The sequence below is a fragment of the Cricetulus griseus genome, chromosome 3 (assembly GCF_003668045.3).
Source record: "Cricetulus griseus strain 17A/GY chromosome 3, alternate assembly CriGri-PICRH-1.0, whole genome shotgun sequence".
NCBI lineage: Eukaryota > Metazoa > Chordata > Mammalia > Rodentia > Cricetidae > Cricetulus > Cricetulus griseus.
In genome coordinates, this window is record NC_048596.1 from 167,129,841 (window position 1) to 167,147,084 (window position 17,244).

Sequence of the window (17,244 nt, forward strand, 5' to 3'; positions counted from 1 at the left end):
AAGGCAGGCTATAACCTTATAAAGTTATGTTTATTTTATCTCAAACTTCCTATCCAAGCTCAGGGGATCATATCTGGTAATGGTCTTGTTGGTGGAGTCCTAAGCAGGTACCAAGTACTACATGGTAAGTGACAGAGCCCTCTCTCCCCTCCCCCCGCTCTCTCTCTCTCTCTCTCTCTCTCTGTGTGTGTGTGTGTGTGTGTGTGTGTGTGTGTGTGTGTGTGTGTGTGTGTGTGTGTGTGTGTGCTTGTGCCTTGTTTTTCTCTCTCCTCCTATAATGTTAGCAGAATTCAATCATGGAGCTCCACCCTAATGACTTTACTTAATTCTGATCACTTCCCCAAAGACCTTGGGCCTCTAAGTACCCTAGTCAGATTAACTTTGTACTCTCTTAATACCTCACAGTAGACATTAAATTTCAATACTCAGAGCCAAAAGGGAACTCAGGCCATATCCAAACCACAGTATCATCTCTTGTTTCTGTACAGCTGCTTGAGTCATTTAAAAACAATTAGGGTCAGAGATTGATGTCGGGTGTCTTCCTCAATCACGCTCCTCCTTGCATGTTTTGACACAAGATCTCTCATTATACCAGAAGCATAACAGTTTGACTAGGCCAGCTGGCCAGTGAATGCCAAAAATATACCTGTATCCATCCACATAGCCCTAGATGTGTGCTGCTTGGCATAGCTTTTACATGGTGCTGGAGATCCACACTCAGGTCTTCATGCTCAGATCCTCTCTAACAAGCCATCTCTCCCACCCTGTCACTCCTTGGTCACTTTCCTTCTTGCTCCAGCTACATAGCAGACAAGAAGAAACTTAAGGGAGAAGGGTTTATTGTGCCCCACAGTTTGAGAATGTAGTTGACTAGAGGATGGCATGGCAGCAGGAATGTGAGATGGCTGATCACATGGGTTTCCATGTGGCAAGTTGACAGCACATGGGAAGTGGGGCCAGGCTGTCGAACCTGAGAGGCTGCTTCCTGTGATCCATTTCCTCTATTGAGTCTCTTCTTCCTAAAGGATCTTTGTCTTTCCAAACCAGCACCATAACCAGTGTTCAAGCATGAGAGCCTGTGGAGGACACTTCATATTCAAACTTTAACAAACTCTACATCCTTATCATGCCTGGCAGAGACCCTTAAAACTTTGTTCAACTTCCCTGTGCCTTTCTCACTGTGTGACAGTCAACTGGCCTTTTTTCTCAAGTACACCAAGCCCATTTCCATTTCAGAGCCCTGGCCCTAGCCATTTGCCCTGCCTCCTTCATATTCCAGCTTCAGTGTCATAGCTGTTCTGTATAATGTAGTACATTGTTTGCAAACATCCCACAAATCCTTAAAGTCCATATTGTTTGCTGTTTTAACATTCTTCACATGAATGTGTTCATCCTGCATCTTCTTTGTCATAACATAATCTCCACTAGAACAGCTGCTTTGTTTTGTTCTCTGTGCCTAAGCTAAGGCTTGATGCTTAGTAGTTGCTCATCTTGTTTTTAAATTAAGTACCACGCTGGGCATTGGTGGTGCACGCCTTTAATCCCAGCACTCAGGAGGCAGAGGCAGGCGGATCTCTGTGAGTTCGAGGCCAGCCTGATCTCCAGAGTGAGTGCCAGGATAGGCTCCAAAGCTACACAGGGAAACCATGCCTCGAAAAAACCAAAATAATAATAATAATAATAATAATAATAATAATAATAATAATAATAATAAATTACCACATGTAAAGGTTTTTCTTTGTTACTCAAACATGGAAGAATAGCTTTATGTACTTAAGTGCCTACATATTAGTAATATCAAGATGATGAATTGGGCAGTCTCACAGAGTTTTCCAGAGCTGAAGAAATGGCCCAGTGCATAAGAGTACTTACTCTGCAGGCTTGAGGATATGAGTTTAAATCTTTCAACTGACATATTAAGTATGGTTGTGTGTGCCTGTATCTTCAGTATTGGAGAATTGTATTAGTCAGAGTTCTCTAGAGGAACATAATTGATAGAATGAATATATTCTGTCAGTCCTGTCACACACACACACACACACACACACACACACACACACACACACACACACATATATATTATTAGAATGGCTTATAGGCTGTGGCCAGCTAATTCAATGATGGCTGTCTATCAACAAAAGTCCAAGAATCCAAAAATTGTTCAGTCCACGAGGCTGGATGTCTCAGCTGGTCTTTAGTATATTCTGGAATCCTGAAGAAGCAGGCTGTAATGACAGGGAAGGAATGGACTTGGGGGGGGAGAGGGAGGGAGAGAGAAGAGAGAGAGGAGAGAGAGAGAGCACAGTCAAAGACAGCAAGCTTCCTTCTTCCATAGCCTTTATATGGGCTACTAGAAGGTGTAGCCCAGATTAATGGTGGATCTTCCTACCTCAAAAGGCTCAGATAAAAGTGGGTCTTCTCACATTGAATGACTTAATTATGAGGCAGATTTCTTACAGGTGTACCCAGCTGCTTGAGTTTTAGGTGATTATAGTTCTAGTCAAGTAGATGACCAAGAATAATCATCACAGGAATAGAGGCAGCAGATCCTGAGAGCATTAGCCAGCCAATCTTGCTGGAAAGGTGAGCTCCTGGATCAGTGGGAGACCTGGTGCAAAGTACCAACATGGAGAGTGCTAGAGGAAGACACCAAGCATCCTGCCCTCACTATGCATTTGTGACCATTCAAGTGAATTCACTGTGTGTGTGTGTGTGTGTGTGTGTGTTGTGTGTGTGTGTGTGTGTGTGTGTGTGTGTGTGTGTATGTGTGTGTGCGCGCGAGTGCGTGCGTGCGTGCGTGCTTGTTATTTTTCTGATCACTGTTGGCGATTACTTAAGAGCAGAAGGGTTATTGTCATTTGAAGGTGCAGCCCACTGTGGGGTGTATTATAATGTCCATGGCTGAGATTCCTCTCATCTCTGTGGACAAGGAAGCAAAAAGAAATGGATGCTGGTGTTCAGCTCACCTACTTTCTCCTTTTCCCCATCTTATTCCATTCAGATTGCTAGCCCACTGCCACCCACATTTAAAATCAGTCTTTCCCTTCAATTATTTATTCCTCTCTGAAGTGTCCTCACAGACACATCCGGAAGTGTGCCTCATTCTCCTCGATGCTTCTTCATTCAGTCAAGTTGATGATGAGGTTCCATCTATGTCTGTCTGTCCATATGTCAGTTTGTCATCTCTTTTAGTGATTTTATTGTTTTAGAGCAGTTTTAGATTCATAACAAAGCTGCAGAAATGTTTCTACTGATTCCTGCCCCATATATCCCCAGTTTCCCTTATTAGCAACAACCCATACTGGTGTATTTATACAATCAGTGAACTTTGATCGACATGTCACTGTCACCCAAAGTTTATAGTTTGCATTAGGGTTTGCTTTTTATGTTGTATTTTCTATGAGTTTTAAAAAAATATATAATGAGTTATAGTTACAAGTATAGTATAAGAATAAATAGTTACAATGCCCTGTAAACACTCTGTGCTTGTCTTGTTATCTGTCTCTCCTCCCTAAGTCTTTAAAACCTTTGTATATATTTTTTTTGTCTCTATAGTTCTATCTCCCCCAGAATTCACAGAGGTGAAATCTTACAGTGGGCAGCCCTTTCAGGTTACCTTCTGGCACTAGTACTGTGGACTTAAGGTTCCTGTGTCTTTGTTTTCTGATTTGAAAGCTGATTAGTGCTGAAAATTATTTCACTGTTGAGTGTACCACAGTCAATCCATTCACCTACTGAGGGACACCTCTCTCGGGGCCAGGTTTAAGCCACCATGGATAAAAGTCCCATAGCATGTGTGTTTCTATGTGGGCATAAGCATCCAGTTGTCCCAGAAGAATTTGTTGGAAAGACTGTCATTGCTCCATTTTATAACATTCCTATCCTCCCTTGTCAGTTACCAGTTGGTTTAATTTTTGTGGATCTGTTTTGGGAGCCACTTTCTATTTCATTGATCTGTGCATATGCCCAGCACTATCACAGTGTCTCAATCATGTAGCTTGAAAGTATAATCCTTGTGTGAAGTCATGGTATTCCTTAGAATTACTTCTGCCTCAGTATTGTGTTAGCTTTTCTGGGCTCTTCCTAGTTCCACTTAAACCTTGTAAGAATGTGGTTCTTTTGGGTATATGCCTAGAAGTGGAATTGCTGGATCTTGTGGTAGACTGATTCCCATTTTCCTGAGGAATCGCCATACAGATTTCCAAAGTGGCTGTATGAGTTTGCACTCCCACATCCTCTCCATCATAAACTGTCATTGGTGTGTTTGATTTTAGCCATTCTGACAGGTGTAAGATGGTATCTCAGAATTGTTTTGATTTGCATTTCCCTGATGACTAAGGATGTTGAACACTTTCTTTTGTGTCTTTCAGCCATTTTAGATTTCTCTATTGAGAATCGTCTATTAATTTCTGTACCCCACTTTTTAATTGGATTATTTGGTGTTTTGGAGACTAGCTTCTTGAATTCTTTGTGAATTTTGGAGATCAGCCCTCTGTCAGATGTGGGGTTGGTGACTATCTTTTCCCAATCTGTGGGCTGCCGTTTTGTCTTGCTGACTGTCCTTTGCCTTACAGAAGCTTCTCAGTTTCAGGAGGTCCCATTGTTAATTGTCCATCTCAGTGTCTGTGCTACTGGTGTTATGTTCAGGAAGCAGTCTCCTGTATCAATTTGTTCAAGGGCATTTCTTACTTTCTCTTCTAATAAGTTCAGTGTGGCTGTGTTTATGTTGAGGTCTTTGATCCATGTTGACTTAAGTTTTGTGCATGGCGATAGACATGGTTCTATCTGCAGTCTTCTACATGCCAGTATCCAGTTATGCCAGCACCATTTGTTGAAGATGCTCTCTTTATTTCATTGTATAACTTTAGCTTCTTTGTCAAAAATCAGTTGTTCATGGGTGTGCAGGTTAATATCAGGATTTTCAACTCGATTCCATTGGTCTACCTGTCTATTTTTTTGCCAATACCAAACTCTTTTCAGGACTATAGCTCTATAATAGAGCTTGAAATCAGGGATGGTGATGCCTCCGGAGATTCTTTTATTGTACAGGGTTGTTTTGGCTATCCTGGGTCTTTTGTTTTTCCATATAAAGTTGAGAATTGTTTTTTCAAGGTGTGTGAAGAATTGTACTAGGATTTTGATGGGGATTGCATTGAATCTGTAGATTGCTTTTGGCAAGATGCCATTTTTGCTATATTGATCCTACCTATCCAAGAACATGGGCGATCCTTCAATTTTCTGGTATCTTCTTTAATTTCTTTCTTTAAAGACTCAAAATTCTTTGATACAGGTCTTTCACTTTTTTGGTTAGCGTTACCCCAAGGTATTTTGTGTTGTTTGTGGCAACAACCTAGATGCCCCTCAACTGAGGAATGGATAGAGAAAATGTGGTACATTTACACAAATGGAGTACTACTCAGCAGAAGAAAAAGCAATGGAATCTTGAAATTCGCAGGCAAATGGATGGAACCAGAAGAAACCATTCTGAACGAGGTAACCCAGTCACAAAAAGGCAGGCATGGTATGTACTCACTCATATGTGGATTTTAGACATAGAGTAAAGGATTACCAGTCTGTAGTCCACACTTCCGGAGAGGCTGGTAAACAAGGAGGACCCTAAGAGAGACATACATGGTCCCCTGGAGAAGGGGAAAGGGACAAGAATCTCCTGAGCAAATTGGGAGCATGGGGGAAGGGGAGAGAGAACTAGGAGAATGAGAAGGGGAGAAGAAGAGGGGCGAGGAAGTCATGATGAGGCAGGGAGGTTGAGTTGGGGGAAGAACAGAAGAGAGCAGGATAAGAGATAATATAATAGAGGGAGACATTATAAGTTCAAAGAGAAATCAGGCACTAGGGAAATGTCTGGAGAGCTACAAAGATGACACCAACTAACAATCTAAGCAACAGAGGAGAGGTTACCTTAAATGCCCTCCCCTGATAATGAGATTGATGAATAACTTACATGTCATCCTATAGCCTTCATCCAGCAGCTGGTGGAAGTAGAAGCAGATACCCACAGCTAAACCTTGAACTTAACTGGAATCCAGTTGCAGAGAAGGAGAACTGATGTGCAAAGGGGTCCAGACCAGGCTGGTGAAACCCACAGAAACAGCTGACCTGAACAAGGGAGAGCTCTTGGTCCCCAGACTGATAGCTGGGAAACCAGCATGGGACTGATCCAGACCCCCTGAATGTGGGTGTTAGTGAGGAGACCTTGGAAATCTATGGGGCTTCTTGTAGTGGATCAGTACTTATCCCTAGCATAGGAATGGACTTTGGGAGCCCATTCCACATGGAGCGTTACTCCCTGAGCCTAGACACAAGGGTGTTGGCCTAGACCCTATCTCAAAGCATATGACAGACTTTGAAGATCCCTGTGGAAGGCCTCACCCTCCCTGGGGAGCAGAAAGGGTATGGGATAGGTAGGGTGTTAGTTGGGGGGGCAGGGGAGGAGGGGAGGAGGGGAGGGAGAAGGACCTGGTATTGACATGTAAAGTAATTTTCTTTTTAATAAAGAAAAAAAGTAGTTATCTTGCTGGGATTTTCATTGGGTTTGTGCTGAATGTATAGAACAGGCTGAGCATAGCTGATATCTTGAGAGTGCTGGCTCTTAGTCCCATGAACATGGGACAACTTTGCACATGCTTGATCTGTTAACTCTTCCACCAACATGGTTTTCCTCATACGGATCTCTTACTTGCTATACTTAACAGTGCTAAGGGTCCAATTCATGCATGCTAGACAAGTGTTTTGCCACTGAGATAAGCCCCCAGTTCTAGGTTGTATACATATTTTGGAATTATATTTATTTAATTAAGTATATGCTAATATAAATCATATTATTGATTTCAAATTTCATTATATTGAATAGAAAGTCATTTTTAATTTTAAACTTGTATTGTGCAGCCTTGTTACAATGGCTATTTGCTTATTAGGTGTGGGTGGTTTTTGTTGTTATTTTGTTTGCTTATTTTGTGTGTGTGGATTATTTTGTTTGTCTGCGTTGTCTATCAGATGTGAACAAAGATAGTTTTTCTTTTTTCTAAATCTGTGTCCTTTTCAGATCCTTTAGTTGTATGATTCATAGCGGGAGCTTGCTTGTCTGATATTGCAAGCAGTGATGAGAGGAAAGGAACTTAAGTTGTTACTTTAGTGACCCTCCCTTAAGTGTCAGCTGTGGGGTTTTGGGTTGGGTTAGGAGTTTGTATTCTCTATGGGAAATTCTCTCTTTCTGGCTTGCTGACCATTTTTCATCATGAATGGATGTTAGATTCTATCACATTGTTCTCTGTGTTGTTGGTTTGATCATACATTTCTTTAGCTTTTTGATTAGATGGATTACATCAAGTGATTTTCAGATGTTGAGCTTATCTTCCATCCCATGTGGTCATGATGAATAATTCCTCTAATTCACTGTTGAATTCAATTTGCTAAGATTTTTTTCAAGGAGTTTTGCCCCTGGGCTAATGAGAAGTTGTGTTTTAGTTGTCTTGTACTGTTTTCTGTGTTTGGTGTTAGGGAAAGGCTGACCTCGTAGAATGAGTGTCCATACCTTCACCTCCTTCGAGGCTGCCTAAACTTTTTCCCCATCAGTGTCTGATGGGATACAATGCTAATATTGTTTGGATAAATTTCTTTTGGTTTTAGAGGTTATTCATTATTTAGTTAATAGAGATGGGACTACTTATATTGTGAATTTATATTACTGATTTGTATGTGAAATTTAGCATTTTATACTTTTCAAGAAAGTGGTCCAGTTAACCTAGATAATCAGATTAGGGGGTAGAAATAGTTGAGGCATTCATGTATTATTTTGTAATATCCATGGTATCTGCAGTTTTGTCAGGTCATTAATTTCTTATATTAGTAATTTGTATTTGTTCTAATTTTTCAGCTTATCTAGAGTCTAACTTGTTTTGTTGGTATTTTGGCTAAAGCAGCTTTTGGCTTCATAGATTTTATTGGTTTCCCTTTTTACTTTTTTAAGTATAATTTAATGTTTTCCTTTGTATATATTCATTCTCAGTTGTATTTTTATGTAAGGATATTTTCATACAAGAATATCTTGTACTTTGAATATATTCCCATTTTCTATTTTTATTTCACTAATTTATCTTAATTTTTACTTGTTTTCTTGCATTTGTGCCGGAGTAGTTTACTCTCCTTTTTCCAGTTTTCTGAAATGGAAACTCAGGTTATTAGTTTCAGCACTTTCTTCCTTTTAAACATAGGAAGAACTTTTTCTCTAAGAAGTTTACTGTGCATTCAGCATGTTCCTGTGACTTGCAGGTAGGAAATGCTTTCCCTGCAGCCTGATGTGTAAAGGCTTGGTCCTAGAGATGCTGCTGACTCACTTATGATGATGAAAACAGCCACGGTTAATCTGTAGGTGAATCCATATGTAAGTACACAATGGAAGGTAGAACCTGCTTGGAGAATGTAGATCACAAGGTGGGGGCTGGGGAGGTGCTTTCATTGGAGGGGATACCTGGCCCTGGTCCCTTTCTGTTTCTTTCTGTTCCATGGCCACAATGAAGTGAACACCTTGCTCCACTATGTCTCTTTGTCAAAGTATTTATGCCTTGCTTTTGGCCTAAAAATGATGGTGCCAGCTAGCTATGGCCTCATAATTTATCTTCCTCTTCTTAGTTGATCCTCTGAAGTAGTTTTTCAAAATTACATGAAAGGTCAATAGAATTTTACTTTCATTTAATTCATAATCTTTTATAATTTTTCTTGAGTTTTTTGTTTCTGTGGCTTGTATTGTGTAGAAGTATATTTTTTGGTCTCTATGTGTTTGGGAATTTTTCTAGCTGTTGTTATGTTAATCATTTTATTGCCGCTGCTATGCATTCCATTGTGGTCTGAGGGCTGATATGGCATAGTTATAGTTGTTTTAAATGTAGTAATGCATACAAGATGGTCCAGAATGTGGTCTCCCCTGGAGTCCCGTTCATCTGAGCTTAGCAGGAATGCCTATCTGTTGTTGGATAAAGCACTCTTGATGTCTGCTGTACTCTGTTGACTAATGATGTTGTTGAGCTCAGTTATTTCTTCAGTGACTTTCTATCTGCTGTATCTTTCCGTTTTAGACAGAGGAATTTTTAAATGTCCAGCTATAATCCTCACAGTTCTGTCAGATTTTCTTACATTTTTTTAAGTTCTACAGATAAGTGGTTATACATTAAAGATTTGTATGTTTTCTCAGAGAGCCAAAGGGTTTATAGTTGTATTATATCCTCCCTGAAGCCTGCTCTTTCATATTAATATAACCACATTAGCTTTCTTTTTTGATTCAGTGCATTATTCAGTGTGTTTATTATGAATTATTTCTCCACTTTCAATTTCTATTTGCTCACCTGGTGCTTTGCAACCACAGAGGTGTTCAGCTCTGTGTTTGGTGAAACCCCATGCAGGACAAATAGAGACCACAAGGTGGCTTGTCTTATATCGAGAGTCCCCACTGATAATCTAGAGCCCCAGCTATCCCGTGCCTTTCTCTTGATGAATGTAGTAGGGTATACTTTTCTCCAGTCTTTTACTTAAATGTGCTTTTTTTTTTTTTTTACTTAGATTGTGTTTCTTATTGACAACATTTAGTTGGACTTTTCTTTTTAAACTTTGACGATCTCAACTTTTTCAATAAAACTCAGAAACAATTTTCAAGTTTCATATCCAGGAAGCAAACTTCCACCTTGGGGATAGCAGCATACATACAAGCAAGCATATCTTGTAGTCAGCCTGGAACATTACATGCATCAAAAACTCCAAGCCCATTTCTTGCTGTTTCTTCTTAAGAATTTGATGACTATGAATTTGGAAGTATTGAGTTTGTAGTTTCCCCAGAGAGGCCACTATGGAAAAAGTACACATTAATTGTCCAAATCCTAGAGTCAGGAAGGAGCTGAAACTGGAACCAGTATGCCTGATGGTTTTCTTGTACAGCTTTTATAGCTAGGGTAGGACCACACCCATGTCATTTCCAGTGTGATCTTAGGAAGTGACCCCCCCTCACTAAGTCTGAGTAGCCTCCTCCTGCAGCAACAACCTGAATTGTCCCAGGTCTTTTGAAAGCTACAGGTATACCTAGATGACTGATCACTGATCTAGTTGACATAGTAACTGCATGTATGTGCTGCTTTCTTTCTTATTCCCTTCTGCCATTTGTGATTTTGAATATTTTGTATGATTCTTCTTTGTTTTCTGTTTTACATATCCCTGGTACTTTTTCTCTTTTTTGTTTCTTAAGCCGCACCCTGTAATTTGTAAACTATGTTTACAGCTAATCCAGTTCTGTCTTTAAAAAGCATTCTACTACAGAATAATCACTGAGGTACACTAAAATAGCAAAATATTTGTGATTCTTCATCTCATCATTTATATCCTTTCTGCCATTTATTGCAGTCCACACAACAGACACACATGACAAGTTGTTGTCGCTGAGAACAAGGGTAAAAGATAGTAGCTTTTAATATTTGCCTCTTTTTTCTGAGATGTCTTTTTTGAAATGTGAGTCTAAACAATTATTTTGGTTTTCTTTGTCTGAAACGGTCTGTATTTCTCCTTTTCCTTTGAAGGGTACTCTCATGTGGTAGAGCTCTAGGTTGTCCACCTTTCATTGGCAATGCTAAATATTTAACTTCCCACATTTCTTTCTGGCACAGATTCTGTGGAGAAAACAGTTGACTTTCTTATCTTTGTTCCCAAAGAGATTAATTGTTTTCCCTTCTGGACTCATTCAAAAAAATTTTTTTTGTCTTTGATTTCCTGAAATTTCAACGTGATATGCTAGGGTAGAGGTGTAGCCCAGTGGTGAAGTACATTGCTTAGCATGCTCTGGGTTCAGTCCCAGTATCAACAAAACAAAACAAACAAAAACAACTAGTAGGACCTCAGCAAGTATGAGATGCTGTCTTGTTATTGACACTTAACTTGGCTTGATGCCTTCTGAGCTTCTGTTGACTGGTGTGTAATGGTGACTTATGGAAATTTTTTACTCATAGTTGCTTCTAATTTTCTCCTGTTCCTTTCAGTATTTCCCTTCTAGTATTCCCATTATACATATATTATACCTTTTATAGCTGTGTCATAGTTCTTCCATAGTCTACTTTTTCTAGTCTTTTTTTTTCTCTTTGATTTTCAGTTTGGGAAGTCTCTATTAACATATCTTCAGCTTTGAGATCTTTCCTCTGTCATGTCCTGTTTGCTAATGAGCCCATCAGAAATGCTCAGCACTTCTGGTAGGGTTTTGATCTCAAGCATTTCTCTTTGATGATTAGAATCCCCACCCTTTGCTCAAGTTCTCCATCTGCTCTTGTATGTTGTCTACTTTTCCCTTTAGATCCTTAGTATATTAATCACAGTTTTTAAAAATTAATGGTCTGATAATTTTAACATTCTTGTCATATCTGACTGGTTATGATGTTTTCTCATTCTTTCAAGCTCGGCTTTTTGCCTTTTAAATGCCTTTTCATATTCTTCATGATGTGTAACAGAATATCCCAGGTGAATAGAACTGCATTAAGTAGGCTTTTAGTAAGGTGGTGAGGCATGGGGGAGGGGAATGGTCTATCTTAATGATTCCATCTTGGTCTTTTAGGGATCTTGTGTTTCTGAATTGTGAATTTCTCAAGTTCTCAGAATTTCCCCTCCTCCTTAGTTGGGACTCTATGCATTGTAGCATCTGAATTAATACATTTCCTTTTCCAACAAGGTGTGGCTACAGTTGGTGTGTCTTTAGATCCTTGTTCATGGATGGTCCAAGGTGCCAAGATTGGGTACTTTGATCCCCTTTGAAGTTGCTGACCTGCTTTCTGTTCCTGTGGCTCCATCTTCATTAGAATATCTGAGAAGTAGTCATTCTGTCTTTGGAAATTCACAAATATTTTGCCTTTATAGTCTGAGAATTTTTTATTTGACTTCAGACATTTAGGTCTATGACCAATTTTGATTTACCAGGTTATTTAACTCTTGTCTGAAAAGATGACTCATTTGGAAATGTACATCAAAAGCCCTGTATTGCTTCACACACAATTGATATTGCTGTGATAAAATAGAAAAACAGAAACTAGCAAGTGTTGGTAAGGCAGTGGAGAAACTAGAAAGCTCGTGTGCTAAATGATAGAAGTGTAAACTGTGGAAGGCAGTGTGGAAGACTGTGAGACATTTTCTCAAGTGTGAATACAATCCAGGAATCTCACTTCTAAGAATATACCAAATGCATTGAAATCAGTACTCCCAAAGAGAAATCTGTACACCAATGGTCACACCACTGTCATTCACAATTGCAGAAAGATGGAAGTGAACCAAGTGTCCATCAACCATTGAATAGTTAAGCCAACTGTAGCATATGCAATGCATGCAATAGAATATTATTCAGCCTTAAAAAGGAAAGAAACTCTGACATGTTGCAAAGTGATCCTTGAGGACATTATCTGCCCTTAGCCAATGGCAGCAGTTTATACTTTCAGGTTTTGGTATTATTGATTTACTTATGATTTCCTCTTATCTAACTAACACATGTTACCTAAAATCCCTCCCTCTTTGACTGATTCTTATTTTGTTTATTCTTTCAAGTTATACTTTTAGTTTTTTTTTTCTTGATGGATAACATGATATTGCATTAAACAGGTCTTCAGTGAAGTAGTGAGGTCTGTAGAGGGGAAATGGTGTGTACCTTACGATTCAGTCTTGGTTTTGGGGGGACATTTTTGCTCTCCGACATTGATGTTCTCATCCTTTTGAGGTCTTTTTAAATCTTTCCTTTATTTTGGAGCTCCTCCCTCCCTCCCTCCCTCCCTCCCTCCTCCCTCCTCCCTCCCTCCCTTCTTTCTTTCTTTCTTTCTTTCTTTCTTTCTTTCTTTCTTTCTTTCTTTCTTTGTTTTTCAAGACAGGGTTTCTCTGTGTAATAGCCCTGGCTGTCCTGTAACTTGCTCTGTACACAAGGCTGGCCTCAAACTCACAGAGACCCAACTGCTTCTGCCTCTGGAGTGCTGGGATTAAAGGAGTGCACTACCACTGCTCAGGGAGAGTTTCTTTTATCATGTGTTTTTGTTCACTCATTTTTTTCTTATATACAGTCTAAATTTTCTTTAATCTCATTTAGTGGCCTTTAAAATTTCAGGTACTACATATCTAATATTCAGAAGCTTCTGCTTATGTGTATAAGATTAAAGTTTATGTATATAAAAGAAAGATCTATACATGTCTTATGTAGATACAGAGTTTCTCCTTTTATTTTTTTTCAATGAGTACTAGAGTATATGGTATTTGATATATGTCTATTTTGTTTCATTCTTTTAAATAATGTTAAATTAATGCTTCGATGGATAATTAATTTACTTAAATGAATTAAATTCTTTAGAGACATAGTTTCTGCTAGGCTGGATGTATCTCTAACAATACTTCTTCTGGCACTAGTTTGTCTTTGTTACTAAAGTAACTTTTCCTATGGATTGCCTAGTACCTTGCTCTAGGAGCCTTCCCTCTGCTGAGACTACTCTTTCATGGTCAGGAGTGAGGTACTGGCTGCTCAGACTTCTGATCTCTGATGCTTCTTTTTCATCTTTGGGAGTTTCACTCACACATACACAGTTCAGTGCTTAGCCAATGACTGCAGCATGTTCTCCCCAAACTCCTACCCCCAATCTAGAACATTTTAGGAATCTTGTTGCCTTAGCTTTCCCCTCTAATCTCTGTCCTTTCCTTTTGCTTCACTTCCCCACTCTGTCTTTGAACCCCTTTCTAGACACTAAGTTAGGGCAGTTGTAAACCTGCCTGTGTTGTTTCTTTTCTCTTTTGGGATCTGCTTCCCTGTGTTAGAAATCTTTGACTCCCTGTTTTGCTTTGTTACTTTTTATTGTTTAAAAGCATTTAATTGTTAAAAGCTGTGGGTAAGCCCTGTTACTGTTACTGTTACTGTTGCTGTTACTGTTACTGTTACTTTTACTTCATGCTGTCCCTGAGCTGAAGCCTTCTGTTTCTCCTTTTGTGTTTCCTTTCTATGTTTAGAGGGAACCTGAGTACTCTTAGTTAAAGTCATTGTTTGTCATGATAGCTTGTCGAGGCACCTACTGTTCAGTTCTTGTCTTGTCTCTGTAATAATTGAGGCAATGCCCTAAGTGAATGTGATAGAGACTCTGTTTGGCAGAAGCATTAGTATTTAGAATACACATAAACCTGGGTTCTGATTTGTCTCTGTGTACTTGGGATTTTAGGAGTATTCTTCAACTAATGAGGCACCACCCCTTTTTCCTTTGGAGTCATGGTCCAGGCTTGAATTTTGTTCAAAAGCCCAACATGCTTGATTGGTCAATTGTCAGGGCAAAATGAGCACTTTAAGTAGATAGAAAAAGATGAACTTGGAATAAAAGATATTTATTTCCAAATAATTGAAAAGGACTCTGGCTTCTGTTAATGATATAATTATAACTGTGAAAGAGGAAAGCTCAGTCCACAGAGAGAAAACATGGTAGTAGATGAGCATCATAAAACCACATGTCCTTAGAGGCCATATGCCATGGTTGCCAAGGGTAGTCCTGGTGTATTACTGATAGCACCTTGGTGTGGGTGCTTTACTTATGAAACCTATTTATGTACACATATGCAAGAATCCTGGTTTGAATGATTCATTTTATACATATACATGCAATATTTATGTGACCAACCCAATTACAAAGACCAGTTTACATAAGTTAAGTGTTAATTCCTTGGTAATTGTTGTTCCTTCGATGACACATTTACTGTTTACTTTGTGCGTTAGTTAAACAGTGGCTAGTGTGTAGTAACTAATAAACTTTTTTTTTTTTTCATTTTTCCTGCAGATGATCTCAATGCCACCCACCAGCACTGTGTTTTGGCTGGTTCACAGCCTCGTTTTAGTTCCACCCACCGAGTGGCAGAGGTAAGCAAAAAGAAAAATGTGATGATTCACACTTAACTGAAGGTGGCAGAAGTAGTTGAATAAGCAATTTATCATAGAGCTTTGGAAGAGTGCTTAACCAGAAACGCACTCTCATCTAATTTGCCTTTAGCCTTTATTTACTTACTTTTAGCTCTGGATTGTAGTGGCTGCAGTTTTTAAATTTATTCACAGTATAGGATAAGCTTATTTTGCCTTTTGGAGCTATTTCTTTAAAAAGAAAATGTCTATATTATTAGTGTGTGTGTGTGTGTGTGTGTGTGTGTGTGTGTGTGTGTGTGTGTGTGTAGGTCAGAGAACTTCTTATAGGAGTCAGTTCCTTCCTGTAGGTTCCAGGGATGAAACTCAATGTCCTCAGGCAAGTATCTTGCTAACTGAGCCATCTTACCAGCCAAGGGTTTTATTTCATGAAGTAGGTAAATGTTATTACATATGCTGATAACATTACACTTCTATGGGTGATCATGCCTGCCATGGTCAAGAGCAAAGAAAATGAGGTGAATTTGTTTGCTTGTGTATATATTATTTGTTTTCAAATGGCTGAGATCAACATTTGCCTTAATTTTTGGTCCGACAAGTAGACATATGAATGTAAATTTATGAGAAGCTTACATCGATGTCAGAGAACTTCCAAGGTCCCCAATCATGTTCCCAGCCCAGTGGCCTATCAACTGAGATCAGAATGGAAATTATAAGATGAGAAACAATTGTCTAGCAGTCACTCTAGGGTTTTAGAGAGCAGGGGAGTAATGACAAGGGTTATAGACTGGCTTCCTGTCCAAGTCTTAATTAATGAACAAACTAATTATGGGTTGCTAGAATCTAAGTCCAAGACTTTTCACATGTTAGGCAATTACTGAGCAACAACCCCCAGTACCCCAGCTTGTTGACTGTGTTTTGCCTTATAGCTTGACTTTTCAGAGGATAAGTATGGGGATATTGGCCAGAAGAAATTAACCTTGTAAAATGGCACAAGTGCAAGGTCTTGCTAGTCCTGAGGCTGCACAAGGCCACTGAGTCAGGCAACACCATGCCTTTTCTTGGTAGATGGAGTGTCATGATGTTGTATAGCAGAAAGGGCGGGCATATTTTTAGAATGCCAGCAAGCCCACTAGTCATTCTGTCTTCCTTTCTGAAATCTTTTCTTTTCTGTTCACTCATTCTTTGAATGTTTCAGTGTTTGTTTTATTGATCTGCACTGCAAGCATGGGAATTAGAGCCACCCACATAGCCATTCTGCCCAACTCAAAATGATAAATACAAACATACAAATTCTTGTCTTAGATTGTTGGTGTTGTTTCTTTGAAAGGTAAATGCCATTGGCAAGTGTCAATTAGTTCTAAGTACGTTCTGTTAAGAAGGAGGGAGGGTAAGAAATAGGGAGGGGATGGAATATTTATAGACCATTTGATGTGGTACAGGATGACTCCATTTCCTTTTGTAGTCATCTGTCTAGATATAATCCTCCCAAGAGTCCTGTTCTTGTCAGTCACTTGAGTATGTGCTGTGTAAGCATGTCTCCCCCATATCTTTCATAATCTAACCTGTAAGAGTAGTCAGACAGAACCTTTGGCCATTAAAGAGTAAAATGCTTGGAATATGTATTTGATGGGGATACCAATATTCTTGAATTCACATGATTCTTTGTATTCAATTTGATGTAATGCAATAAGTAATTGCATCTAAGTCTTTTAGAACAGTGAATTGAAAAATAATAGAAGAGGAGAGAGGAATATCAGAGACTCCTTGTGGGAGGTTAATTTCATCTCTGTGTTCACTAGAGTGGACATGAAGCAAGAGACAGTAAAAAGTCTCAAAGATGAAAACTTCTACTCAATGAGAGTTGCTATTCAGAAGAAGGGATTTTATTTCACTCATTTAGCAGACTTTCATTAACTGTCTGACACTCAAGGTATTCTTTTAGCCAGTTATAAACAGGAACAGGTGATTTATTAGTGTCTTCAAGATGCCTACGAGTCAGGTGTGGTGGTATATGCCTGTAGTCCTAGATGCTGAGGAAGGAGCTCACACATTCTGGTCCAGTGTGGGCTACAGATGATGCTTACAGATAGGAGGAAGAACAGTGCAGAATACGAGGTAGCAAAGAATGTAAGACACTGTGGTGAAATGAAGTTGCAAAGTTAGGACGTATCCTGCCTTCCAGCTTTGATTCCTTTTTCCTTGTGGACTAATTTCATGTTGTCTATTAGTTACTTTCAAAAATATTCTTAAGCTTAGTTTTCTCAGATTAACCATAAGTATCCTTGTATCTTTAGGCCACATTTTGAGCATTAATTCACTTTAAATAAAGAGAGGGGCTGTGT

General features: G+C 39.1%; 1 protein-coding gene across 6 annotated transcripts in view; it reads left to right on the forward strand.

Moving 5' to 3' along the window:
* Fto (FTO alpha-ketoglutarate dependent dioxygenase) overlaps nt 1-17,244 on the forward strand; it is a 359,300-nt gene that overhangs the window by 139,603 nt on the left and 202,453 nt on the right. For all 6 annotated transcript variants that reach the window (XM_027405587.2, XM_027405589.2, XM_027405588.2 and 3 more), the window contains one exon: nt 14,823-14,902. In XM_027405587.2, the coding sequence (XP_027261388.2) occupies nt 14,823-14,902 (80 nt within the window). The remainder of the gene's footprint in view (nt 1-14,822; nt 14,903-17,244) is intronic.